Consider the following 26,857-nt stretch of genomic DNA (forward strand, 5'->3'; position numbering starts at 1 on the left):
AAAGAAAATTATGTTGGTGAGGGGAAAGGAGAAGCCAAAATATAAGCAGACTGTTTTCAGCTTTAAAAACACTGGTTTAAACTGCTTTCATCTCCACCCCAGAACTTGAAAAACGCTAACAGGAGTCTGCTGCAAAAACCTAGACTTACAGTTTCATGAGATGCTTCCACTTGTGAACCGACGTGATTATATTTTGGGAAAACAACTTATTTGGAAAATTTGATTCTTGTAATTTTTTTCGTTAACACCGTTATACAGCTAAAAATAGGTTTACACTAATAAAGAGGAAATTTATGGCGTAAGGGCCAGTTCACACCACATGCAGTCCAGTGCGTTTGTTTTTTTTTTTGCATCAAAAACGCATGGAAAGTAGGTTATTTGGTCTCCAATGGCATAGTTCACACCAGTGCATGCAGTTCCAGTGCGTTCCAGTAAAAAAAAAAAAAGTAGAACGTGCTGCATTTTTCCTGCACTGGACTGAAATGCTGTAAAATGAACCAAAAACGCACTAGAAAGCACATGTCCTTATTTGGGGTTAATGAACTGGACTGCATCAAATACACACCAAAAACGCACTGGAATGTGTCAAAAACTCGCATGCAGAAAAGCATCTGGAACGCATCCAGGCTGCGTTTCTATGGTGTGAACTGGCCCTAAAGGCTAATCCCCTAAAAAAAGCACTGTAAAACAGATCTTGTATGGCTACAAATTCGTACAAAGCACTATTTCCAAACTTTAAATAAGCAGAGCTACATACACAACTAAAGAGTAGGGAACATGCAAATTACAAACGGTGTCTGCATTCTAGAAAACAGCAGTTTCCTTGCTAGTTTGATTTAAAAACAAATTTGAACAATCTAAAAAGACAAGAAAACTATTTACCAGGTTTTGTAGCTCTTCTAATGTCTGCATGCTATCCAGGCATTTTTTGCACTGCAGGAATGCTGTTTTATAAAGGCTTTTCTTCACCTGAGAACCCCAAGCACTTGGCAGAGATGAAAGTGAAATGTGTTGCCAGAAAGATAAATTTTCTTCTTGCTCTGGAGGAAACATTTTGACAAAAGATGCCTAAAGAAATGACACATGTATAAAAAAAAATCACATTAACCAGTTAAGCTCTTGCAGATTTTTACCCCTTACAGACCAAAGCAATTTTTACATTTCAGCTCTCAGGCCTATTGTTTTCGGGGTTACAGGGTTCATTTTTTTTTTTTTTTTTAACTTGCAAGGTTGCTTTAACTGACATCACATGCAGAACAAAAGGTCATCCCTTTGGACCAAAATAGGGAGAGACACCATGTGCCACACCCAGTGGGATTATTCATGCATCAAGTCCTTGTCTGATGATTTTTTTACATTTCAAGTCACTGTATGCGAGATACCAAATTGCACGCCCCAGACCAATCTCCAGTTGTAAGAAGGGACTTGTGTTTCTTCCTTTAACCACCTCAATACTGGGCACTTTCATCCCCTTCCTTTCCAGACCAGTTTTCAGCTCTTAGTGCTCTTGCATTTTTGAATGACAATTACTCAGTCATGCTTTACTGTACCCAAATGAAATTTTTATCATTTTGTTCACACAAACAGAGCTTCCTTTTGGTGGTTTTTATTCACCACTGGGGTTTTTTTTTTTTTGCGATATGAGCGAAAAAAGAGCAAACATTTTGAAAAAAAGAAAAAAAACCCCCAATATTTTCTACTTTCGGTTTCAAAAGAAATCCAATAAAATCTAATTTCCTCATAAATTTAGGCCAGAATGTATTGATAAAAAAAATCCTGAAAAGTGTGTAATCGGTTTGTGTAAAAGTTAGAGTCTACAAGCTAGGCTACGTATCATTGAAAATTGATCAATCCTGATGTACTGACTACCTATCATTTCCTAGAGGCCCTAAAATGCCAGGACATTACAAATACTCCCCAAATGACCCCCTTTTGTAAAGAGGATGGTCCAATGTATTTAGTAAGAAGTATAGTGAGTTTTTTGAAGTTGCAATTTTTTGCCCACAATAGTTTGGGTAATGAAGATTCTCTCCCCCCCCCCCCCCCCACAAAATTGTCAGATTAAGTTATTTCTTAAACATGGCATAGATAAACTTGCAATCACACCCCAAAATACATTCTTCTACTCCTCCTGAGTATGGCGATACCAAATGTGTATTCCCTGTCTTTAGATTTTTCCACAGCCTGGCCACATATAGAGGCCCAACATCCAAGTAGCACCGTCAAGCATTCTAGGAGAATAAATTACACATTTAATTTCCTGAGTATCTGTCACATTTTTTTATAGGCCCTGGAGCACAAGGACAATGGAATTACCCACAAAATGACCCCATTTTGGAAAGAAAATACCCCAATGTATTTTCTACGAGGCATGAGTCTTTTGAACATGTACTTTTTTTCCACAAGTTTTTGGAAAATGTGGGAAAAAAATGAAAATGTATTCAAACACAAAGTTGTCATTTTTTTAAATTTCTAACACATAGCATGTACATACCAAGAATTACACCCTAAAACACATTCTACTACTCCTCCTGAGTATGGCGATACCATATGTGTGAGACTTTTCCACAGACATAGGCCCAACATGCAAGTAGCACCTTCAGGCTTCTAACACATAGCATGTACAGAATTACACCCCAAAATACATTCTGCTGAGCAAAGGGTAAAAAAATTAAAAGATATCTGTGGTTTTAGCAGGCAGGAATACTGTCCCAGCACAGAAAAAGCATTGGTCCAGATAGCCAACGGAAATGTCCAGGAACTGTCCAGCCAGCAGGCAGAAATGTGCGTATAAGTATTGGTCCTGGCAGTAGTTCAGGTAGCAGGCAGAGGCATGGCCAGTTCAGGTGGCATGCAGGGGCATGGCCAGTTCAGGTGGCAGGCAGAGGCATGGCCAGTTTAAGCGGCAGGCAGAGGCATGGCCAGTTCAAGCGGCAGGCAGAGGCATGGCCAGTTCAAGCGGCAGGCAGAGGCATGGCCAGTTCAAGCGGCAGGCAGAGGCATGGCCAGTTCAAGCGGCAGGCAGAGGCATGGCCAGTTCAAGCGGCAGGCAGAGGCATGGCCAGTTCAAGCGGCAGGCAGAGGCATGGCCAGTTCAAGCGGCAGGCAGAGGCATGGCCAGTTCAAGCGGCATGCAGAGGCATGGCCAGTTCAAGCGGCAGGCAGAGGCATGGCCAGTTCAAGCGGCAGGCAGAGGCATGGCCAGTTCAAGCAGCAGGCAGAGGCATGGCCAGTTCAAGCAGCAGGCAGAGGCATGGCCAGTTCAAGCAGCAGGCAGAGGCATGGCCAGTTCAAGCAGCAGGCAGAGGCATGGCCAGTTCAAGCGGCAGGAAGAGGCATGGCCAGTTCAAGCGGCAGGAAGAGGCATGGCCAGTTCAAGTGGCAGCAGGCAGCACTATAAGGTTTAAGGCCTTGGCCAGGTAAGACCTGTGGACAGGGTTAGAGGCTTCTCCCACCCAAATCTCTTTGAAGCCTCCGGAGTCTCCAGGCCCTAATCCGAGAAAACCCAGAGAAAAAAAAGTCTTATCCACTCGGAAAAATGGATTTTTGTAAAATCTTACCGTAAAATCCTTTTCTCTTAAGCTCATTGACAGACGTAGTCCTCCTTGATTAATATCAACTCGGGTTATACTGCCCTCTACAGGAGTAGGACTAGACAGGAAAGAAAACGTTCTGGCCACACCCTAGGGGCAGTCCCAGAGGGTATATCCTCTCACTTCCTGCTACAGCAAATCAGTTATGTCACAAAGCAGTGTTTAGAGAATTTAACCCAACCCAACTCAAAAACAGAGGGGCGGGTACTACGTCTTGATTAATATCAACTCGGGACGTCCCAAAGCAGTGCCACAAATGAGGGGTGGGAAAATGGAAATCAAAATCCAATCTAGAAGGCCCAACCGGTGCCAACTAGAAGTTTAAAAGGCTCATCAAACAAAAGATGAGACTCAACAGAAATTCCAACGGAAAAAAAACCCTCGAGGTAGACCACCGGTCTCCTCAAATTGTGGTCTGCAAAACCTTGCGGCCAAATGAGGCATCCAGCGATGTCATCACATCAACTTTATAAAATTTTGTAAAGGTATGCACCGACTACCAGGTAGCCGCCTTGCACACCTGGACCACTGACGCCTGATGGCGGTAGGCCCAGGAAGTACTGAGCGCTCGAGTGGAGTGCGCCTTAACAAGGAACGGAGGATTCCGACCCTTAATAGAATAAGCCTGTACCACCGACTGTCTAATCCATTTGGAGATAGTTGCGGCAGATGCAGGCAACCCCTTTCTGGGGCCATCCGTGATAACAAAAGTGAATCCGTCTTACGGAACGATTCCGTAGTCTTCAGGTATACCCTGATTGCCCGCATCACATCCAAGGAATGCAACGCACATTCCCGAGGATGACTGGGCTTAGGACACAAGGAAGGTAGCACAATATCTTCATTCAGATGAAAGTCTGAAAACCACCTTAGGAAAAAAGGATGGCTTCGGATGAAGAACTACCTTCTCCCTATGAATCCCCAGATATGGGGAATGACACAATAATGCAGCCAGTTCTGACACCCTGCGTGCAGAAGTGATAGCCACCAAGAAGGCCACCTTCTGGGATAATGTAAGCAAGGGAATCTCCCTGATATTTTCAAAGGGAGGTTTCTGAAGAACCGACAACACCAAATTAAGATCCCAGGGTGGTAAGGGCGCGCGCACTGGCGAAGCAAAGTGCTGCACCTCCTGGATGAAATTCCGCACCAAGGAATGAGTAGCCAGAGGCTTCTGGAAGAAGATTGCTAACGCTGAAATCTGACCCTTGATAGTGCTCAAGGATAGTTTCTGCTCAACCCCCTTTTGCAGAAAAAAACAAGATTCGGGTCACCGAATAGGTACGTGGGGGAAAACTCCTACGATTCACACCACGCAATGTAAGCCTTCCATGTGCGATAATAGACTTTGCTGGAAGTCACTTTTCTTGCTTTAATTAGATTAGGAATAACTGAAGCTGACAATTCCTTGTCCTTCAGTACCTGGGTCTCAATGGGCAGGCCGTTAAAGCCAGCGACTGTAAAGCACGATGGAAGATCGGTCCTTGAGACCGCAGATCCTCCCTGAGAAGAAGTCTCCAAGGAGCGTCCACGACTAGTCTTGCCCAAGTCGGCGTACCCGGCTTGACGAGGCTAGCCCGGAATTACCAGGATAACTGGAGTTCTCTCCACCTCTATCCTGTGGAGAAATCTCAGCAGTAACTTGAGAAGGGGGAAGACATACAGTAGCTGATACTTCCCCTACGGGGCGCTCAGCGCGTCTGCTGCGTCCGCTAGAGGATCGCGGGCGCGAGCCCTGTTGAGCCAACCTGCCAACAGATCCATCTCCGGGGTGCCCCAATGAAGGGACAGCTGGAGAAATACTTCTGGATGAAGAGACTATTCCTCTTGATCCAGAATCTGACGGCTGAAATAATCTGCCTGTCCACCCCCGTGATAACTATCGCGGAGAGAACTGGAACAACTGTTCCCCCAATAGGAATGTTGGCCACTTCTATGGCTGCCAGGGCACTCTTGGTGCCCCCTGGTGATCGACATAAGTCATGACCGAGGCATAGTCCGATTGGATCCGAACCGGGCTGCCCTGGAGCTGCTCGGTCCAGTAAATCAGACAAAGTCTGATCGCTCTCAGTTCCAACACATTTATCGGTGACCTGGAATTTATCAGAAGAAATGACTTCCCCTGGCTGAGCATCGGAGACCGAAGCCACCAGACCAGAGCCTCCCTGGTCCGCTCGCTCAATCGGATCCGATTGTCCAGGGAATCGGAAATTCCGATTCCATATGAGAAGAATCTCCCCTTTGGAGAATTCAGGTATGAGACTGGGCAAACGGTACTGCCTCTAAAGAGGCGACCATCAATCCCAGCCAGTTGACGGACAGTAATATCCGAATCATGATTGAATCTTCTGGAGTTTCTCCGCATGGAAAAACACTCTTGCCAAGGATGTATCCAAAATTAGGCCCAGATAGTTCAGTCTCCTGGTGGGAACCAGGGATGATCTTTGGGAAAAGCAACGAAAACGCTGATGTCCTGCGAAGATGGGGATATGAAGATAGGCAACCTAAATGTCTATGGACGCCAGGAAATCCCCCTGATGCAGGGAGGCCACCAATGTATGGATGGACTCCATCTCTTCCAAGACCAGAATTGGACGCACCTAGCCCTTTTTCCTGGGCATTGTGAACAGGTTTGACTAGAACTCCTCCAAGGAATGGGAACTACCACTGCTTGTTGCATCAAGCTGTCCCCCGCAAAGCTTTTTAAGCGACCCCGGGATGTTGAATATTGGAAGGGAAGAATCGCACCGGTGGAAGTGATCGAAACTCGATCTTGTATCCCGACCATATGACCTTGCGAACCCCTTTATCCGGGTTTCTGGAAAGCCCTGGATCCGGAAACCGGTGAAGACGTCCCCCCACCCTAGAGATGGGTGAGGTCCATTCTGTCAATCCCACGGGATAACAGTGGCTTTATTTAGTCTGGAAATCAGTGAGTCCACTATTGGTGGTACCGTCCATCTTTGTAATGAGGGATTCCTCAAAATGATAGCGCCTAGCAATGCGTTTGGAAATAGCAGAGGCTCGTTTACGGACTACCCCATTTGAGCAAGGGAAACCCTTCATAATTTTGGTAGGCTTGCTAGTACCAAAGGAGGAATATGAGTCTCCGCTACCTCTGCCCGTGTAACCTCAAGATTTAAGGTTTCCCGGACAGACACAACTGGTGCTTCATCCAACGCTTCTTGTGCTATGGCGGAGGCAGACGCGTCCTCCTCACTGTCTGAGGAGACCGTACCTGAGACAACAACCCCAGAAAAAGGGGCTGCAATGACCAGCTCAGAACCCGTATCTGAAGTCTCAGATGACCTAGGGGTAGGCGGGGGTCGCTCTTCTTGACCCCCGTCCCTGACAGGCTACCTCCACCCGGGATACCAAAGACTCCAAAACTGCTGATAATGCATCATCACAAATGGGGTACTGGAGGGTCCTGCGGCCACCCCGAAGGGATTTGGTGGGGATACATGTGTGGCAGGGTTCATGTAACAAGACACTTGCCAGCAAACACAAAAAAAATTAATTGCAAGAAAAAAATGGATTTTTGTAAAATCTTACCGTAAAATCCTTTTCTCTTAAGCTCATTGACAGAGGTAGTCCTCGTTGATTAATAACAACTCGGGTTATACTGCCCTCTACAGGAGTAGGACTAGACAGGAAAGAAAACGTTCTGGCCACACCCTAGGGGCAGTCCCAGAGGGTATATCCTCTCACTTCCTGCTACAGCAAATCAGTTATGTCACAAAGCAGTGTTTAGAGAATTTAACCCAACCCAACTCAAAAACAGAGGGGCGGGTACTACGTCTGTCAATGAGCTTAAGAGAAAAGGATTTTACGGTAAGATTTTACGGTAAGATTTTACAAAAATCCATTTTTCTATGTCGCTCATTGACAGACGTAGTCCTCGTTGATTAATAACAACTCGGGACGTCCCAAAGCAGTACCACAAATGAGGGGTGGGATAACAGAAATCAAAATCCAGAAGGCCCAACCGGAGCCAACCAGAAGCATCAAGGACTCATCGAGCAAAAAGATGAGACCTAAGTAAAACACCCAACAAACCCTTGAGGTAGACCAACAGTCTCCTCAGATTGCGGCCTGCAGAACCTTGTGGCCAAAAGAGGCATCTGACGATGCCATCACATCAACTTTATAAAATGTTGTAAAGGTATGAACCGACGATCAAGTCATCGCCTTGAAAACCTGGATCGCTGACGCCTGATGGCGGAAGACCCAGGAGACACTAGGCGCCCGAGTAGAGTGCGCCTTAACAGGGAACGGAGGATTCCGACCCTTAATAGATAGAATAAGCCTGTACCACCGTCTGACTGGTCCATCTAGATATGGTCGCGGCAGACACAGGCAACCCCCTTCAAGGGCTATCCGTGATCACAAAAAGTGAGTCCGTCTTACGAAAACAAGTTCGTAGTAGTCAAGTGTATCCTTCTGAACCCCATCCAAGGAGTGTAATGCAAACTCCCAAGGATGGCTAGTCTTAGGACACGGGGAAGGTAACAATATTTTTATTCAGATGAAAACTCTGAAAACCACTTAGGAAGGAAGGATGGATTTGGAAGAAGAACCAGATTATCCCTATGAACCACCAGATATGGGGAACGTCAAGATAATGCGGCCAGTTCTGACACCCTGCGTGCAGAAGTAATGGCCACCTTCTGGGATAATGTAAGCAAGGGAATCTCCCTAATATCTTCAAAGAAGTTTCTGAAGAACCGACCACACTAAATTAAGATCCCAGGCGGTAAGGGTGCACGCACTGGCGGAGCCAGATGTCGCACCCCCTGGATGAAATTCCGCACCAAGGAATGATTAGCCAAAGGTTTCTGAAAGCAGATTGCTAACGCTGAAACCTGACCCTTGATAGTGTTCAAGGACAGTTTCTGCTCAACCCCTTGTTGCAGACAGACCAAGATTCGGGTCACCGAATAGGTATGTGGGGGAAATCCAAAAGATTCACACCACGCAATATAAGACTTCCATGTGCTGGAAGTCGCTTTCCTTGCTTTAACTAGAGGTAGGAATAACTGAAGCTGACACTCCCTTGTCCTTCAGTACCTGGGTCTCAATGGCCAGGCCATTAAGCCAGCGATTGTAAAGCAAGATGGAAGATTGGTCCCTGAGACCGCAAATCCTCCTTGAGAGGAAGTCTCCAAGAAGCGTCCGCGACTAGCCTCACCAAGTCGGCGTACCAGGCTCGACGAGGCCAGTCTGGAATTTCCAGAATAACTGGAATTCCCTCCACCTCTATCCTGCGAAGAAGTTCCCGCAGTAACTTGAGGATGGAAGGCATACAGTAGCTGATACTGCCCCCACGGGGCGATCAGCGTTTCTGCTGCGTCCGCTAGAGGATCGCGGGTGCGAGCTACCTTCCTGTTGAGCCAAGGTGCCAACAGATCCACATCCGGGGTGCCCCAATGAAGGGACAGCAAGTGAAAAACCTCTGGATGAAGAGGCCATACCCCTTGATCCAGAATCTGACGGCTGAAATAATCTGCCTGCCGATTTCCCACCCCCGGAGTGAACACTGCGGGGAGATCCGGAACAAACCGTTCCGTCCAACGAAAGATGCTAGTCGTTTCGATGGCCACCAGGACACTCTAAGTGCCCCTTTCTTGACATAAGTCACGACCGTGGCATTGTGCGACTGGATCCGAATCGGGCTGCTCTAGAGCTGCTCGGTCCAGTAAATCAGACAAAATCTGATCGCTCTCAGTTCCGATACCCTATTGGTAACCTGGATACTATCGGAAGGAATGACTTCCCCCTGGTTGAGCATCGGAGGCTCCCTGGTCCGCTCGCTCAACCGGATCCGATTGTCCAGGAAATCGGAATTCTGATTCCATAAGAAAAGAATCTCCTTCAGGAGAATTCGGGTATGAGACTGGGTATACGGTACTGCCTCTAAGAAGGCCACCATCCGCCCAGCCAATTGACGGACAGCAACATCCGAATCGTTGACTGAACCTTCTGGAGTTTCTCCGCAAGGAGAAACTCTTGCCCAGGATGTATCCAACCTTAGGCCCAGATAGTTCAGTCTCCTGGTGGGAACCAGGGATGATCTTAGGGAAAGCGAAGTAAGACGCTGATGTCCTGCGATGATGGGGATATAAAGATAGGCATCCTAAATGTCTATGGACGCCAGGAAATCCCCCTGATGCAGGGAGGCCACCACTTGTTCGGATGGACTCTATTTTTCCCCAAGTTCAGAAATTGGACGCACCTTGTCCTCTTTCCTGGGCATTGTGAACAGGTTCGAATAGAACCCCTGAAACCGTTAAATGTTAGAAGGGAAGAATCGCACCGGTGGAAGTGATCGAAACTCGATCCTGTATCCTGACCGTATGACCTCGCGAACCCCTTAGTCCGGGGTTCTGGCAAGCCATGGATCCGGAAAGCGGTGAAGACCTCCCCCCACCCCAGAGATGGGTAGGGGCGCATCAGGCTGTATTTTTCAGGCTTGGCTGAGCCGGACTTTTTGTTTAGCCGACCAGCGCCCTTTGAAACCCCTCTGAAGGGGCTTTGGAGGGTTTCGCCTTATCGCCCGCCCTCGCGGAACGAACAACTCTTTATGAGCAGAAAGGGAAGGTCCTCGTTGGTTACGAGGTCCTCTTTATCCTAACAGTCTGTGGCAAGACAGCAGGTGGCGTTAGGAAATAACAGGGGTTCGTTACAAAACGACCCCATTTGGGTAAAGGAAAATCCTTCGCCCTTTTGGTAGGCTAACAAGTACCAAAAAGGAATTTCAGTCTCAGCTACCTCTGCCGGTGTAACCTCAAGACTAAAGGTTTCCCGGACGGACACAACTGGTGCATCCACCACTCTTGTGCTATGGCGGAGGCAGAAACATTCTCCTCACTGCTGAGGAGACATTACCTGAGACAACAGCCCCATAAGAGGAACCTGCAGCTGCATTGACCAGCTCCGAATCCGTATCTGAAGTATCAGATAAAAAATAGGGGTAGGCGGGGGTCGCTTCTTGACCCCCGTCCCTGACAGGCCACCTCCACCCCGGATACCAAAGACTCCAAAACTGCCGATAATGCATTAAAAACAAGTGAGGTACTGGAGGGTCCTGCGGCCACCTTGAGGGGATCCGGTGGGGATACCTATGCGGCAGGGTCAATGATTATACCAGACATTTGCCAGCGACAAAAAAATGACAAAGTAAAAAACTTTTTTTTTGTATCCCCCAGTTGCAACAGCGCCCCTCAGTGTTACCTGCCTTTTTGGACCCCACAGAGAGAGAGAGACCCCAAGGCTCATCCCTGATGCACAGAAGTTTTCATCAGCTTGCTCAGTGATGTCCTGTTACAGACAGGAAGTCTTTGGCCCTTTTTCCTGGGTAAAGGAGGCGGCTCCGCCCCTTAACACGCCTTCCGGCGCCTCCCCCTGGCTCCACGAGGTGTTTGGTCACCTCAAACATGGCTGCCCCCATGCTGGAGACACGAGGCTACGCCAATATGGTGGCCTTGTGTGCTCTGCAAGACAATGGCGGCGGCCTGTTAGGATAGCAGCGGCTTAGCAGCGGCCTGCGGGATGCTGTATTCGGCCTAGCGGCCTGTGGGAGTGCATCGGCCCCCCAAACTTCACCCTGGATGGTGATCAGCCTGGCCGGCGGTACCGGACCCTGGCGGGCCGCATGCGGTCCGTGGGCCGTCGGAAGGCAGCCTGCCCTTGCTGGAGGAATGCGATCTGGACTGCAGTTATACATGCATAGACATCGCCCTGTGAACACCTCTGACAGGTAGGATACCTTATGCTACCACAGTAATATTCTAGTACTGTCACTGACTTCAGTCATCTTTACAGTTTTGAAATGACATTAGATTGTCAGCTCCCAAACCAAGCCTCCTGGTTTCTTGTTCACAAAAATCACACTCAAATAGGGGGGTCTGTGACATGTTATAGGATAGAGGGGAGACCCATCCTTACCATTTCAGAGAGGGGCCCGCGTTCACCACAAACCCGTCAGGGGGAAAAGGGGGAACATACTACTCACCATACCGGAACCAGGCGGGCGCCAACTCCTGACAGTACCCCTCTCCACCGGGGTGGGAGGGCTGTCGACCAATACAGACGCCGTGACTCATGGTCATTGGCGTTTAAGCGAGACGTTTAACTCGCAGGGTCAGTCCCCGTCCAGTGGGACTATGTCGCGGCCGACCCAGCGCGGAGCTATGGCCTGCACGCGCTCGTAGGCTGAACTGGGGTGACCACTGGATCTCAACATCCAGCCCGTCGCCCAGTTCCAGCTTTCTTGCTTGAAGATCTCACAGGAACACTGGAGAAAAAAGCTGTCTAAAAAATCTTTCTAAGAAAAAAAAATCCTGCCAGGACCGAAGATCCTAGCAAGGCATCTAGGTCCTTACTCCTAACTAGACAGAAAAAAAACTGATTTGCTGTAGCAGGAAGTGAGAGGATATACCCTCTGGGAGTGCCCCTAGGGTGTGGCCAGAACGTTTTCTTTCCTGTCTAGTCCTACTCCTGTAGAGGGCAGTATAACCCGAGTCGTTATTAATCAACGAGGACTACGTCTGTCAATGAGCGACAGAGAAAAACATTTTTTTTTTTTTTTTTTAAACTTAGTCCCCCAGCGCAATAGCGCCCCTCAGTCTACCTGCTTGGACCCCTCAGAAAGAGAGAGAGAGAGACCCCAAGCTCACCTGATGCACAGAAGTTTCTATCAACTTGCTTCCAGCACTGTCTGTTACAGACAGGAAGTCTTTGGCTTGCTTTCCCTGGGTCAAGGAGACGGCTCCGCCCCTTTACACGCCTTCCGGCGCCTCCCCATAGCTCCTCGAGGTGTTTGGTCACCTCAAACATGGCCGCCCCCATGCTGGAGACACGAGGCTACGCCAATATGGCGGCCTCGTGCGATCTGCAAAACAATGGCGGTGGCCTGTGTAGGATAGCGGCGGCTAGCAGCGGCCTGCGCGTCCAGTGGGACTATGTCGCGGCCGACCCAGCGCGGAGCTATGGCCTGCACGCGCTCGTAGGCTGAACTGGGGTGACCACTGGATCTCAACATCCAGCCCGTCGCCCAGTTCCAGCTTTCTTGCTTGAAGATCTCATAGGAACACTGGAGAAAAAAGCTGTCTAAAAAAAAATCTTTCTAAGAAAAAAATCCTTACAGGACCGAAGATCCTAGCAAGGCATCTAGGTCCTTACTCCTAACTAGACAGAAAAAAAATGATTTGCTGTAGCAGGAAGTGAGAGGATATACCCTCTGGGACTGCCCCTAGGGTGTGGCCAGAACGTTTTCTTTCCTGTCTAGTCCTACTTCTGTAGAGGGCAGTATAACCCGAGTTGATATTAATCAAGGAGGACTACGTCTGTCAATGAGCGACAGAGAAATTCAATTTTGGAGCCCCTTACATATGTGAGACCACTGTGCTGTCTTAAATCCCACTAATACAGTGGCAGGGCAAACGATAAGTTCAGGAGGCAGGCAAAAAGCATGGTCATTTAACAGGTCAATTCACATGCAAGGCAGAAACATGGTTGGCAGAGGCAAAGTTGATAAACCGTCTAGGTCAGTGCTCCCCAACCTTTTTATCGCCACGGACCGGTCAATGTTTGATTATTTTTCTGTGGCCCGCTGGGGGGGGGGGGGGGGGGGGGGACGTCAATGCAGAGTGACCAGTGTGCCCCCAATCAATGCAGAGTGCCCACAGCATCGCCCCCAATCAATGCAGAGTGCCCACAGCATTGCCCCCAATCAATGCAGAGTGCCCACAGCATTGCCCCCAATCAATGCAGAGTGCCACAGCAATGCCCCCAACAAATGCAGAGTGCCACAGCATTGCCCCCAATCAATACAGAGTGCCCACAGCATTGCCCCCAATCAATGCAGAGTGCCCACAGCATTGCCCCCAATCAATGCAGAGTGCCCACAGCATTGCCCCCAATAAATGCAGAGTGCAACAGCATTGCCCCCAATCAATGCAGAGTGCCACAGCATTGCCCCCAATCAATACAGAGTGCCCACAGCATTGCCCCCAATAAATGCAGAGTGCCCACAGCATTACCCCCAATCAATGCAGAGTGCCCACAGCAATGCCCCCAACAAATGCAGAGTGCCACAGCATTGCCCCCAATCAATACAGAGTGCCCACAGCATTGCCCCCAATCAATGCAGAGTGCCCACAGCATTGCCCCCAATCAATGCAGAGTGCCCACAGCATTGCCCCCAATCAATGCAGAGTGCCCACAGCAATGCCCCCAACAAATGCAGAGTGCCACAGCATTGCCCCCAATCAATACAGAGTGCCCACAGCATTGCCCCCAATCAATGCAGAGTGCCACAGCATTGCCCCCAATCAATACTGAGTGCCCACAGCATTGCCCCCAATCAATGCAGAGTGCCCACAGCATTGCCCCCAATCAATACAGAGTGCCCACAGCATTGCCCCCAATCAATGCAGAGTGCCACAGCATCGCCCCCAATCAATGCAGAGTGCCCACAGCATTGCCCCCAATCAATGCAGAGTGCCCACAGCATTGCCCCCAATCAATGCAGAGTGCCACAGCAATGCCCCCAACAAATGCAGAGTGCCACAGCATTGCCCCCAATCAATACAGAGTGCCCACAGCATTGCCCCCAATCAATGCAGAGTGCCCACAGCATTGCCCCCAATCAATGCAGAGTGCCCACAGCATTGCCCCCAATAAATGCAGAGTGCAACAGCATTGCCCCCAATCAATGCAGAGTGCCACAGCATTGCCCCCAATCAATACAGAGTGCCCACAGCATTGCCCCCAATAAATGCAGAGTGCCCACAGCATTACCCCCAATCAATGCAGAGTGCCCACAGCAATGCCCCCAACAAATGCAGAGTGCCACAGCATTGCCCCCAATCAATACAGAGTGCCCACAGCATTGCCCCCAATCAATGCAGAGTGCCCACAGCATTGCCCCCAATAAATGCAGAGTGCCACAGCATTGCCCCCAATAAATGCAGAGTGCCACAGCATTGCCCTCCATAAATGCAGAGTGCCACAGCATTGCCACCTTTCAATGCAGAGCGCCAGCATTCCCCCCACGAGACCCGTCCGTGCACTTACCTCACTTCTCTTCAGTTCAGTCCCCGGCTTCCTGCGTCTCCTCAGTTCTCCCGCGGCGCCTCCTACTCGGCCAATGGCGTGGGGTTTGCCTTTCGGCCAATCAGGAAGCGGGAGGACCCGCTCCCTGATTGGCCAGGAGGAGGATCAGTGTGACAATAGCGAATTTTCATTCGCTATTGTCACACAATGGGCGGGCTTGGGGGGGCGCAATGCTCTGCGCCTCGGCCCGCCACAGTGAAATTCAGTGAAAAAGTTCCTCGGGCGGCCCAGTACCGTTTGATCCACCGACCGGTACCGGTCCGCGGCCTGGGGGTTGGGGAACACTGGTCATGGTCATACACAGAAATAGGGGAAACTGGAAAAATCTCTTGACATCATAGTCGATAAACAGTCCAGGTCATACACAGAATCAGCAGATGGTGGAAACTGGAAAAATGTCTTTACTTCACTAATAGTGTAGTGAAGTGTGATAAATTCGATAGCACTCTCCAATACAGAGGCCTGGCTGGGAGAGACATTGGGGACAGAAGTGCCAGGTGTCATGGCGAATTCTGCTACTTGAGCATACACTGCATTTTTTTGGGGGTTTGTGGCCTGTGTGGGTAGAAGGGAAGAAAATAGGGAAGTGCTTTTCATGAAGTCTGGCTAATGAATCTGAGCGAATTTGTTCAGGGGCATGGCCACGGGGATAGAGAAGGGATGTGATAATGTCCTCAATATAATGTCCACAAATATTTATATCCGGGGTAAACAATTGCCTGAAGCTGGAGCAAAACAAATTGATTAGGTACCGAATTTTGAATAATTTATCATAATCAGGATGATTTAGAGGTAGGCACTGGGCATTATTGTTGAAATTTAAAAATCGCATTATTTCGTAAAGGGTTCTGGGCATCAAAGAGGAGAAGACTGGCATATGATGGATAGGTTGGGTAGACCAGTAGGAGTAGGAGTTAAATGGTTTTTTTTTGTCAGCCCCATGTTGAGGGTTAGTCCAAGGAAAATTTTAAATTCTTCCACAGTGAGGGGTTTCCAAACGAAAGGGCGGACATAGGAAGAATCAGGATTGCTGGCAATATGTTGGCTGGCGTGCAGATTACACTTCTCCACGATGTAGTTCAGCAAATATTCCATGAAAATATAATGAAAATAATAAAGTGGGGTTACATTATCTGATTGTATTTGAGGGCCTGGCTGTGCTTTAAAAGGGGGAATTACAGGTTCTGCTGAAGTATTCGGCAGCCATGTAGGGTATAATAATACATCCAGGAGGCTAGTATGGGCCCTGCCTCGTTGTGGATGGGAGGCCCCGTTACTAACATCTGGCCTATCATCTGGGAATGTTGCTCTGCTTGTGCTTGCCACTGCACAAGGACTTGCAGAACTGATGGTGGATGCCTGCCTATATTCTTGGAGTGCTGCGCTGCTGGTGGATGCCACAGGATTTATTGTGCTGCTGGAAGATGCCTGTGCTTGCTCAAATCTCCTGAGCCTCTTTGTTAGGATTCTGTCCTCCTCAATTTCTTTTTTTAGAGCCACAGCTTTTTCCTGGCTCATACTGGCTATCCGAGTCTGACGGAGAGAGTTCCCTGCCATTCTCGTCCAACATACTCTTGAGTATATGGAAAGCCTTTTCGCTGCTAAAATTTTTTTTAGCCATTCTGACATGTGCACAGATGATTCCTGGAACAGATGTGTGACAGATGTTGATCACTGGGCTGTGGCAGATGTTCACTGGGACAGATGTGGCAGATAATTACAGACAGGTGTAGTAGATGATCACTGGCAGATGTGCACCAGCTGATCACTGTCAGATGTGGCAGATGTGCGCCAGATGATCACAGACAGATGTGACAGATGATCACGGACAGATGTAGCAGATGATTACGGACAGATGTAGCAGATGATTAAGGACAGAAGTAGCAGTTGATTACAGACAGATGTAGCAGATGATTACAGACAGATGTGGCAGATTATTACAGACAGGTGTGGCAGATGATTACAGACAGGTGTGTCAGACGATTACAGATAGGTGTGGCAGATGATTACAGACAGGTGTGGCAGGTGATCGCAGACAGGTGTGGCAGATGATGAGTGCCAGATGATCCTGGACAGATGTGTCAGATGATCACGGACAGATGTGGCAGATGATCATGGACAGATAATCATGGACAGGTGTTCACAGTAACAGATTTTTTACTGGGACAGATGTGTGACAGGTGTTTTCACTGTGTTGGGGACACTAGCTGGGTGATCAGTGTGTGAAAAGCAGTAAATAGCTCAGAAATCACTGATCACCAGCTAGTAGCACGGATTGTCTCTTCTTCTCACTGACAGGCTCTGTGTGAGAAGAGCCAATCGCCATTACAACAGTTTTGTTGACATTACATGATGGCTGTGATTGGACACATTTGATCAGGAGGGACAATAACAGAGTCCTGCCGAGCGGTGTTGCCCTGTGTCCAGGGGACACAGGCACACCAAGATCGCGTGGCTGAGCGGGCACGCAGCAGCGCAATCTCCTTCATTCTGAAGGCCATTCCCAAATGTCCACTCAGAAGGAGGAAGCTCCCACCCGGCCGTTTATATGCATTAGCATGGTGGGAGTTAGTTAAGTAGCTTTGAGCAGTTATTCCCTGCCTTTAGACGTCCACTGTAAGTCCAATTAAAATCAAACTCCAAGAAATAGGTCATAAAATGAGAAAGGAGAAGGTGACTGCACAACTGCGACAGATTTTAGATTTAACAGAATTTAAAACCTCTCCACAAGTCGATCCCTGCCCTAACCATCTATGACACATGGTCACAAATGTCCCCTTAGGGTGACCTTTTCCTATCTTTTGCCCCTTTTTGCACACCCAGCTTTTTCTTAATTTATTCCAAACCTCCTCAGAAACTTCCTCAACTCTTGCTTCCCCCGTCCTAGATATCCCTGGACACACTATGAACCAGTGGCGGTCTGTGCATAGGGGGCGCCAGGGCGCCGCCCCCCTTAAAAAAAGGAAGAAAATTACAAAAAGAACAATAACGTTTTAAAAAACAAATCGCGTTCGCCGGCCTGTGGTGGCTATGGGGGGTGGTTGTGGGGTTTACGACCCAGAAGAGGCGCCGATTGGCTGCCTTCTGAGGGCATAACCTGGGCGCAGGTCATTGCGCTAGGACACCCCCACTTTCATGATATCATGGGTGTGATTGGTCCAGTCTCCAGCCTGGACCAATCATCATCCAGGACATCCGATTGTGACGCCGCTGACGTCGCAATGGGGGCGGTGCGTGCATCAGTCACTCACCGTCACCGCCCGGTCAGCTTCCCGCCGCCGAAGAGGAGTCCAGTCCTAAGAAGAAGCCGGCCGCCCCCCTTAAAAAAAGGAAGAAAATTACAAAAAGAACAATAACGTTTTAAAAAACAAATCGCGTTCGCCGGCCTGTGGTGGCTATGGGGGGTGTTTGTGGGGTTTACGACCCAGAAGAGGCGCCGATTGGCTGCCTTCTGAGGGCATAACCTGGGCGCAGGTCATTGCGCTAGGACACCCCCACTTTCATGATATCCTGGGTGTGATTGGTCCAGTCTCCAGCCTGGACCAATCATCATCCAGGACATCCGATTGTGACGCCGCTGACGTCGCAATGGGGGCGGTGCGTGCATCAGTCACTCACCGTCACCGCCCGGTCAGCTTCCCGCCGCCGAAGAGGAGTCCAGTCCGGAGAAGAAGCCGGCACCGGTCACCTTCCCGCCGCAGAAGAGGCCGAGAGGGAGAAGTGACGATCACCTTCCCGTCGCCGATCGAAGAAGAGGAGAGGGAGAAGCCGCCGTGACTCACAGGTAAGTGCACTGCTCTCAGTCGGGCACGCACGCATAGCTCTGCATTGGGGACATGTATACTGGTGGTCACTGGCTGCACTGGAGGCACGCACGCATAGCTCTGCATTGGGGACATGTATACTGGTGGTCACTGCACTGGAGGCACGCACGCACGCATAGCTCTGCATTGGGGACATATATACTGGTGGTCACTGGAGGCACGCACGCATAGCTCTGCATTGGGGACATGTATACTGGTGGTCACTGGAGGCACGCACTCATAGCTCTGCATTGGGGACATGTATACTGGTGGTCACTGGCTGCACTGGAGGCACGCACGCATAGCTCTGCATTGGGGACATGTATACTGGTGGTCACTGCACTGGAGGCACGCACGCATAGCTCTGCATTGGGGACATGTATACTGGTGGTCACTGCACTGGAGGCACGCACGCATAGCTCTGCATTGGGGACATGTACACTGGTGGTCACTGCACTGGAGGCACGCACGCATAACTCTGCATTGGGGACATGTATACTGGTGGTCACTGCACTGGAGGCACGCACGCATAGCTCTGCATTGGGGACATGTACACTGGTGGTCACTGCATTGGAGGCACACACGCATAGCTCTGCATTGGGGACATGTATACTGGTGGTCACTGCATTGGAGGCACGCACGCATAGCTCTGCATTGGGGACATATATACTGGTGGTCACTGCATTGGAGGCACGCACGCATAGCTCTGCATTGGGGACATGTGCACTGGTGGTCACTGCACTGGAGGCACGCACGCATAGCTCTGCATTGGGGACATGTATACTGGTGGTCACTGCACTGGAGGCATGCACGCATAGCTCTGCATTGGGGACATGTACACTGGTGGTCACTGCATTGGAGGCACGCACGCATAGCTCTGCATTGGGGACATGTACGCTGGTGGTCACTGCATTGGAGGCACGCACGCATATCTCTGCATTGGGGACATGTACACTGGTGGTCACTGCATTGGAGGCACGCACGCATAGCTCTGCATTGGGGACATGTATACTGGTCACTGCATTGGGGACATGTATGCTGGTCACTACATTGAAAGGGGACATTTATACTGGTCACTATATTGAAGGGGGCATGTACTGTGGGGTTTGTGCTAGGGGCCTGTACTGTGGGATTTATGCTAGAGGGCCTGTACTGTGGGGTTTATGCTAGAGGGCCTGTACTGTGGGGTTTGTGCTTGAGTTGTTTGTGCGGGGTTTGTGCTTGAGGGGTTTGTGCTGGGGGGTCTGTACTGTGTGCCACTCTCAGTCCATGTATCCCATAATAGGATGTCTCTCACAGTACTATTATGGGATATACTAGTACTGATGGACCCCTTAATATGTGATATATTGGGAGAACTGCATTGGAGGCACGCACGCATAGCTCTGCATTGGGGACATATATACTGGTGGTCACTGCATTGGAGGCACGCACGCATAGCTCTGCATTGGGGACATGTGCACTGGTGGTCACTGCACTGGAGGCACGCACGCATAGCTCTGCATTGGGGACATGTATACTGGTGGTCACTGCACTGGAGGCATGCACGCATAGCTCTGCATTGGGGACATGTACACTGGTGGTCACTGCATTGGAGGCACGCACGCATAGCTCTGCATTGGGGACATGTACGCTGGTGGTCACTGCATTGGAGGCACGCACGCATATCTCTGCATTGGGGACATGTACACTGGTGGTCACTGCATTGGAGGCACGCACGCATAGCTCTGCATTGGGGACATGTATACTGGTCACTGCATTGGGGACATGTATGCTGGTCACTACATTGAAAGGGGGCATTTATACTGGTCACTATATTGAAGGGGGCATGTACTGTGGGGTTTGTGCTAGGGGCCTGTACTGTGGGATTTATGCTAGAGGGCCTGTACTGTGGGGTTTATGCTAGAGGGCCTGTACTGTGGGGTTTGTGCTTGAGTTGTTTGTGCGGGGTTTGTGCTTGAGGGGTTTGTGCTGGGGGGGTCTGTACTGTGTGCCACTCTCAGTCCATGTATCCCATAATAGGATGTCTCTCACAGTACTATTATGGGATATACTAGTACTGATGGACCCCTTAATATGTGATATATTGGGAGAATTGGTTCACGCAAGCAAAATACAGGGGAAAAATGGGTGGAGTCTATAAGGGGTGGGGCTTATGAGATATGGGAGGGGTCAAAATGGAAAGGCGGGGTCTTGCGCCCCACCATCTTAAAACTTCACCAGCCGCCACTGCTATGAACTATAAATGGGAACACCTTTAGCTTTGGATATGCAAACAGATTTGCAAATCACTCACCATACAAATACATGCATCTCATCTTTGTGTGAAATATTTTTTGCTTCTAAATTTCCACTGTGGATTTACTATGAAATAGTATTACCCATTGGTGTCTATCCCATATCATATTGTACACTGATAAATGAATAAAAGTGGTTACAATGTAGCAAAATAATGCTTAACATTACATATACAGTCCAATACAAAATGTATCTTCAAACAAATACAAAAGTTCTAACTTGTCAACATGACAGCCAAGACCTCCCGCTAAACGTGGCCAGGGAGCTGTGGGGAAGCAAAAGGAGTATGGCATACTACACACGCCAAAAGTAGATAGATATTTCTTTGGGCGTGTAATATTACAACTAAGGTCTACATCTAGTTGAGATAAGCACAATTTTTGGTACAGTGTCCCATGATCGCAAATTTTCTGTTAAAGTAATGCAGTGCCGAATTGCAAAAAATGGCCTGGTCATTATCCTTCCGGTCCAGAACTGGTTAAACAACAACATATTCACACTAACAAGTATTCTGAAGGTACTGCCTTGGCAGGTATGTTTATTTAAGAAACTGTAAGCAACCATTTTCCACTGGCAAACAACAAAAATGTGTCATATATCAAAAGTATGAAATAGTTCTTAAAAAGGCACTGAATGCATCAGTAGGCTTTTAACCACTTGACGTTCGTGAGATTTACCCTCCGTCATGACCAGGCCATTTTTTGCGATATGGTACTGCATTACTTTAAATGACAATTGTGCAGTTACGCAATGCTGTACCTAAATAAAATGTATGTCCATTTTCCCCAAAAATAGATCCTTCTTTTGGTGGTATTTGATCACCTCTGCATTATTTATTGTTTGCGCTATAAAATAGTGAAATCATGTCCTATAGTGCTGGAGTCACGGATTTACATATCGCGAGAGCAAACCCTGTGTAAGATTCTGGTACCTTTGGTACCCTTATTTACCATTTTCCTTTCAACATTGCGTCCCACCTTTCTAGTTAGGTGGAACGCATACACCTTTAAGACGGATGACGTCATCGCTGAGCGCCGCTGAGCGGCTATTTCAATCGCCGGCGTTCTCTCTCACGTTGTTCGTTCAATGTGTGCCTACATGCTTACAAGCCTTGTCTTGCTGTCGGAACCTCCAGCTATTTGCCTTTACCTGGAACAGACCGGAACCTCGCTACTAATCCAGTATCTCGCTACCGGATCACTCCCTCACTACTGGACCCCTCTACTTACTAAACCTTACTAGTGATAAGTACCCCACAGGGGAATCCTCCATAACTAACTTACACTATCATCTTCTGCACATTAAGGACTGTTACTATCTATGCATACTAATTCTACCATCTGCACTGTTACATAGATTGCTAGCTCTTGAGTCTACTACCATCTATCCTTGCACTGGGTTAGTCTATCCTGTATATGTCATCTGCTGTCCTTACCACCTGTTACCATACATGATTACTAACCTATCTGCATTCTACCTATTACCATCTACTACTCTCCTGAACATTACTATCAAGTGCTTACCATTACTGTCACTGCTCACACCTGTCCCTTCAGCACATCACCTCCATACTATCATATACATCCTATCACTCCAGGAACATCTTATTGAGTGTGTGTATATCTGTATGCTGAAGCAGACAGGCCCACAGTGATGAGTCTGGAGAGTTGGATCTGGTATTCCAACACATCTCTACATGACTACTGAGTGGAGATTCTGCAGCTGCAAATCCAGCTTACAATAAAAACGCAGGAGCGTTACACCCTGTTGCTGTCAAAACAAATCAGTGCTGCAGCTGAATGGCATACCTGCAAAGCTAACAATGGTTACCAATAAAACACAGTAACTGTACAGTTGTAAGGTTCTGGCACTCTCAGTGCCTCCTATCACATTATTTCCGGGTGCTTTCCATCTACCTAGATAGATGAAGCACATATAGGTGTGTTTCCCTTTAAGACTGATGCTGTCATCACTGAGCGCCGGACTGGATGGCTATTTAGATCGCCGGCTCTCACTCACATGTGTTCGTTCAAACTGCTTTGTTCCTTGATGCTAACCTGTCTTGAAGCTCACATGCTTGCAAGCATACCTCGCTGTCGGAACCACGCTGCGCTGATCCCTGTATCCCGCTACCGGATCATCCGCTCTTGCCGAACCTCTCCTCTGCTACATTGCTATTAGTGATAAGTACCCCACAGGGGAAACCTCTATAACCTTTATACTAAAGCTTACACTATCTAGCTCTGCATACTAAGGACTATTACTACATCTGCATTATCTAAGATTGCTGGCTCTTGGGCCTGCTACCACTTGTTCTTGCACTGGGTTGATCTCTCTTGTATGTCCGCCTGCTACTCTGTCATCTACTACCATACATGATTGCTAAAACCTATCTGCATCCCATCTGCTACTATCTTACTTTCAAGAACATTTCCTTTCAAGTGTCTGTCATCTACCATCTCTACCCAACCTGTCTCTTCAGCCTATCATCACTGTGTTACTATATACATAAGTCACTCTAGGAAACATCTTATTGAGTGTGTGTATTTACTTGCCGAATTGAGATCATCCACACATGATGAGTCATTGAGAGTTGGGAATGGTGTCTCAGCGTTTCTCTACATGACTACTGAAGTGGAATATTTCTGCAGCTGAAAATCCACATCATACGTAAAACGCAGGAGCGTTACAGATTGAACGAACCAGATCAAATGGATTCAGCAGAAATAACCACTCAGGTGACACAATTAAAACAGCAAGTAACTGCGTTAATACACGCACTTGCTGAATTAAAAGAAGACAATCAGGCTCTGTCGCAGCAGGTAATTAGACTGACACAACTTACCACTGCTCAGTCCCCTGAACCCAAAATAAATCCTCCTTTGGTATTTACAGGCGATCGCAAAAAATTTCGCGAATTTAAAAACGCATGTGAGTTACTTTTCTTGCTAAAACCCCGTACCTACCTTACTGATCACATTAAGGTTTGTACTATTATTTCTTACCTAACAGGCGATCCTCGGGCCTGGGCAGACTCTCTTTTTGAGAAAAGCGATCAGCTTCTCAACTTCTATGCCTTGTTTCTAGCAGAACTTACTAGCCTATATGATGATCCCAATAGGCAGAGTACTGCCGATTTTCAATTAAGATCCTTGAAACAAGGTGGGAGACCTGTGGAAGACTGTCGCAGAATTCAAGAGATGGACCCTTGATTCAGAATGGAATGATGCATCTCTGAAAACCCAATTTAGGCTTGGCCTATCAGAGGCCGTTAAAGACGAGCTCGCCCGAGCGGATCTGCCAAAAACCCTGGATGCATTGATACAACTCAGTATCACCATAGATAGAAGACTACGAGAAAGAAAGTCTGAAAAAATGGGAATGCCATTATCCAGTTCTTCTCGGATTTCGGCCGTTGACCCCACTCCTAAACCTGCTCCAGGTAACCGCAGACCCCGGCTACCTAGGGAAAAAAGGAAACCAAATAAATATGGTGATCCTGCCTGGTCATGGTCCAAGCCTGCCTTAAACAGTCAGCCTTGTCACTCTGACACATCTCATTTGAACCCTGATCCTACAGAGATGGATGAGGAGCCTATGGAGATTGGTGCCGTACATACTAAGTTGTCCTTACAAAAAAAAAGAGATCACAGGAGAATCTGTGGCCTTTGTTTTTATTGTGGTGAAGGGGGACATTTCATTACATCCTGCCCAACCAGACCCCATAGGCCTAAGGCTCTCCCAATGGAGGCCAGGCGAATCCGAACGGTCTTCCCTGAAAAACAGCCTGGAAATTACCAAGGCTGTTGCCAGCCCTGTCCCCGTTCTATATCAAAAAAGGACACCCAGAAAATGGCAGACGTTGGTATAGATACTCCTATTTTTGCAAGCACATTTTTAGCTTCCAATGAAAACATTGAGATTATTGCACCTGACTGCGTACGCGCTTCTAATGGCACGGTGGTATGTAGGAAGGATCTGAGGATGTTTGAAGAAGCATTGGTTGCTAGGACTACTAGGATTACTTAGGATGGTTATGCGTCCGATTCTAGTGAGGGGTTCATGTAGCAGACACCCTAACAACAAGTGATCCGATTCTCATATCGGCAACAAGTGATCCAATTCTCAGATCGGTTACCAACCTGATCCGATTCTCATATCGGCAACAAGTGATCCGATTCTCACATCGGTTACCAACCTGATCCGATTTTCATATCGGCAACATGTGATCCGATTCTCACATCGGTTACCAACCTGATCCGATTCTCATATCGGCAACAAGTGATCCGATTCTCACATCGGTTACCAACCTGATCCGATTCTCATATCGGCAACAAGTGATCCGATTCTCATATCGGCAACAAGTGATCCGATTCTCACATCGGTTACCAACCTGATCCGATTCTCATATCGGCAACAAGTGATCCAATTCTCATATCGGCAACAAGTGATCCGATTCTCATATCGGCAACAAGTGATCTGATTCTCACATCGGTTACCAACCTGATCCGATTCTCATATCGGCAACAAGTGATCCGATTCTCACATCGGTTACCAATCTTATCCGATTCTCGTATCGGCAACAAGTGATCCGATTCTCACATCGGTTACCAACCTGATCCGATTCTCATATCGGCAACCATTTTTTTTTTTTTTCCGATTTTCACATCGGCAACCAGTATAATCCGATTCTCGTATCGGCAACCAGTCTTATCCGATTCTCGTATCGGCAACCAGTCTTATCCGATTCTCGTATCGGCAACCAGCCTTATCCAATTCTCGTATCGGCAACCAGTATTATCCGATTCTCGTATCGGCAACCAGTCTTATCCGATTCTCGTATCGGCAACCAGTCTTATCCGATTCTCGTATCGGCAACCAGTCTTATCCGATTCTCGTATCGGCAACCAGTCTTATCCGATTCTCGTATCGGCAACCAGTGTTATCCGATTCTCGTATCGGCAACCAGTGTTATCCGATTCTCGTATCGGCAACCAGTCTTTTCCGATTCTTATATCGACAACCAGCCTTAGAGGCCTTCCGGAGCCGGCCTTACGGGGGGGGGTACTGTAAGGTTCTGGCACTCTCAGTGCCTCCTATCACATTATTTCCGGGTGCTTTCCATCTACCTAGATAGATGAAGCACATATAGGTGTGTTTCCCTTTAAGACTGATGCTGTCATCACTGAGTGCCGGACTGGATGGCTATTTAGATCGCCGGCTCTCACTCACATGTGTTCGTTCAAACTGCTTTGTTCCTTGATGCTAACCTGTCTTGAAGCTCACATGCTTGCAAGCATACCTCGCTGTCGGAACCACGCTGCGCTGATCCCTGTATCCCGCTACCGGATCATCCGCTCTTGCCGAACCTCTCCTCTGCTACATTGCTATTAGTGATAAGTACCCCACAGGGGAAACCTCTATAACCTTTATACTAAAGCTTACACTATCTAGCTCTGCATACTAAGGACTATTACTACATCTGCATTATCTAAGATTGCTGGCTCTTGGGCCTGCTACCACTTGTTCTTGCACCGGGTTGATCTCTCTTGTATGTCCACCTGCTACTCTGTCATCTACTACCATACATGATTGCTAAAACCTATCTGCATCCCATCTGCTACTATCTTACTTTCAAGAACATTTCCTTTCAAGTGTCTGTCATCTACCATCTCTACCCAACCTGTCTCTTCAGCCTATCATCACTGTGTTACTATATACATAAGTCACTCTAGGAAACATCTTATTGAGTGTGTGTATTTACTTGCTGAATTGAGATCATCCACACATGATGAGTCATTGAGAGTTGGGAATGGTGTCCACATCATACGTAAAACGCAGGAGCGTTACAACAGTAAAACAGTAGAAAGACAACGGTTTTCTTTGCAGGTATAATAAAACACAATAACACATTACAGTATAGAATAAAATACAGTAAAACGGTAAGAATAATAAAACGACAACCATTTTTTACTTTTTTTTTTTAACCACTTGCTGACCAGGCCATAGCTGAATGACGGCTACAGCATGGTCAGCTTATTCTGG

The 26,857-nt window shown here is 48.0% G+C and overlaps 1 protein-coding gene across 1 annotated transcript in view; it reads right to left on the bottom strand.

The window, feature by feature from the left end:
• The window catches only part of FIRRM (FIGNL1 interacting regulator of recombination and mitosis), a gene marked incomplete at both ends in the record, with an annotated part of 580,029 nt that overhangs the window by 304,847 nt on the left and 248,325 nt on the right, over nucleotides 1-26,857 (bottom strand). The window contains one exon of the mRNA XM_082265049.1: nucleotides 883-1,068. Within this exon, the coding sequence (XP_082121175.1) occupies nucleotides 883-1,068 (186 nt within the window). The remainder of the gene's footprint in view (nucleotides 1-882; nucleotides 1,069-26,857) is intronic.

This window comes from Pelophylax lessonae (assembly GCF_965119305.1).
Source record: "Pelophylax lessonae genome assembly, chromosome: 8".
Taxonomy (NCBI): domain Eukaryota; kingdom Metazoa; phylum Chordata; class Amphibia; order Anura; family Ranidae; genus Pelophylax; species Pelophylax lessonae.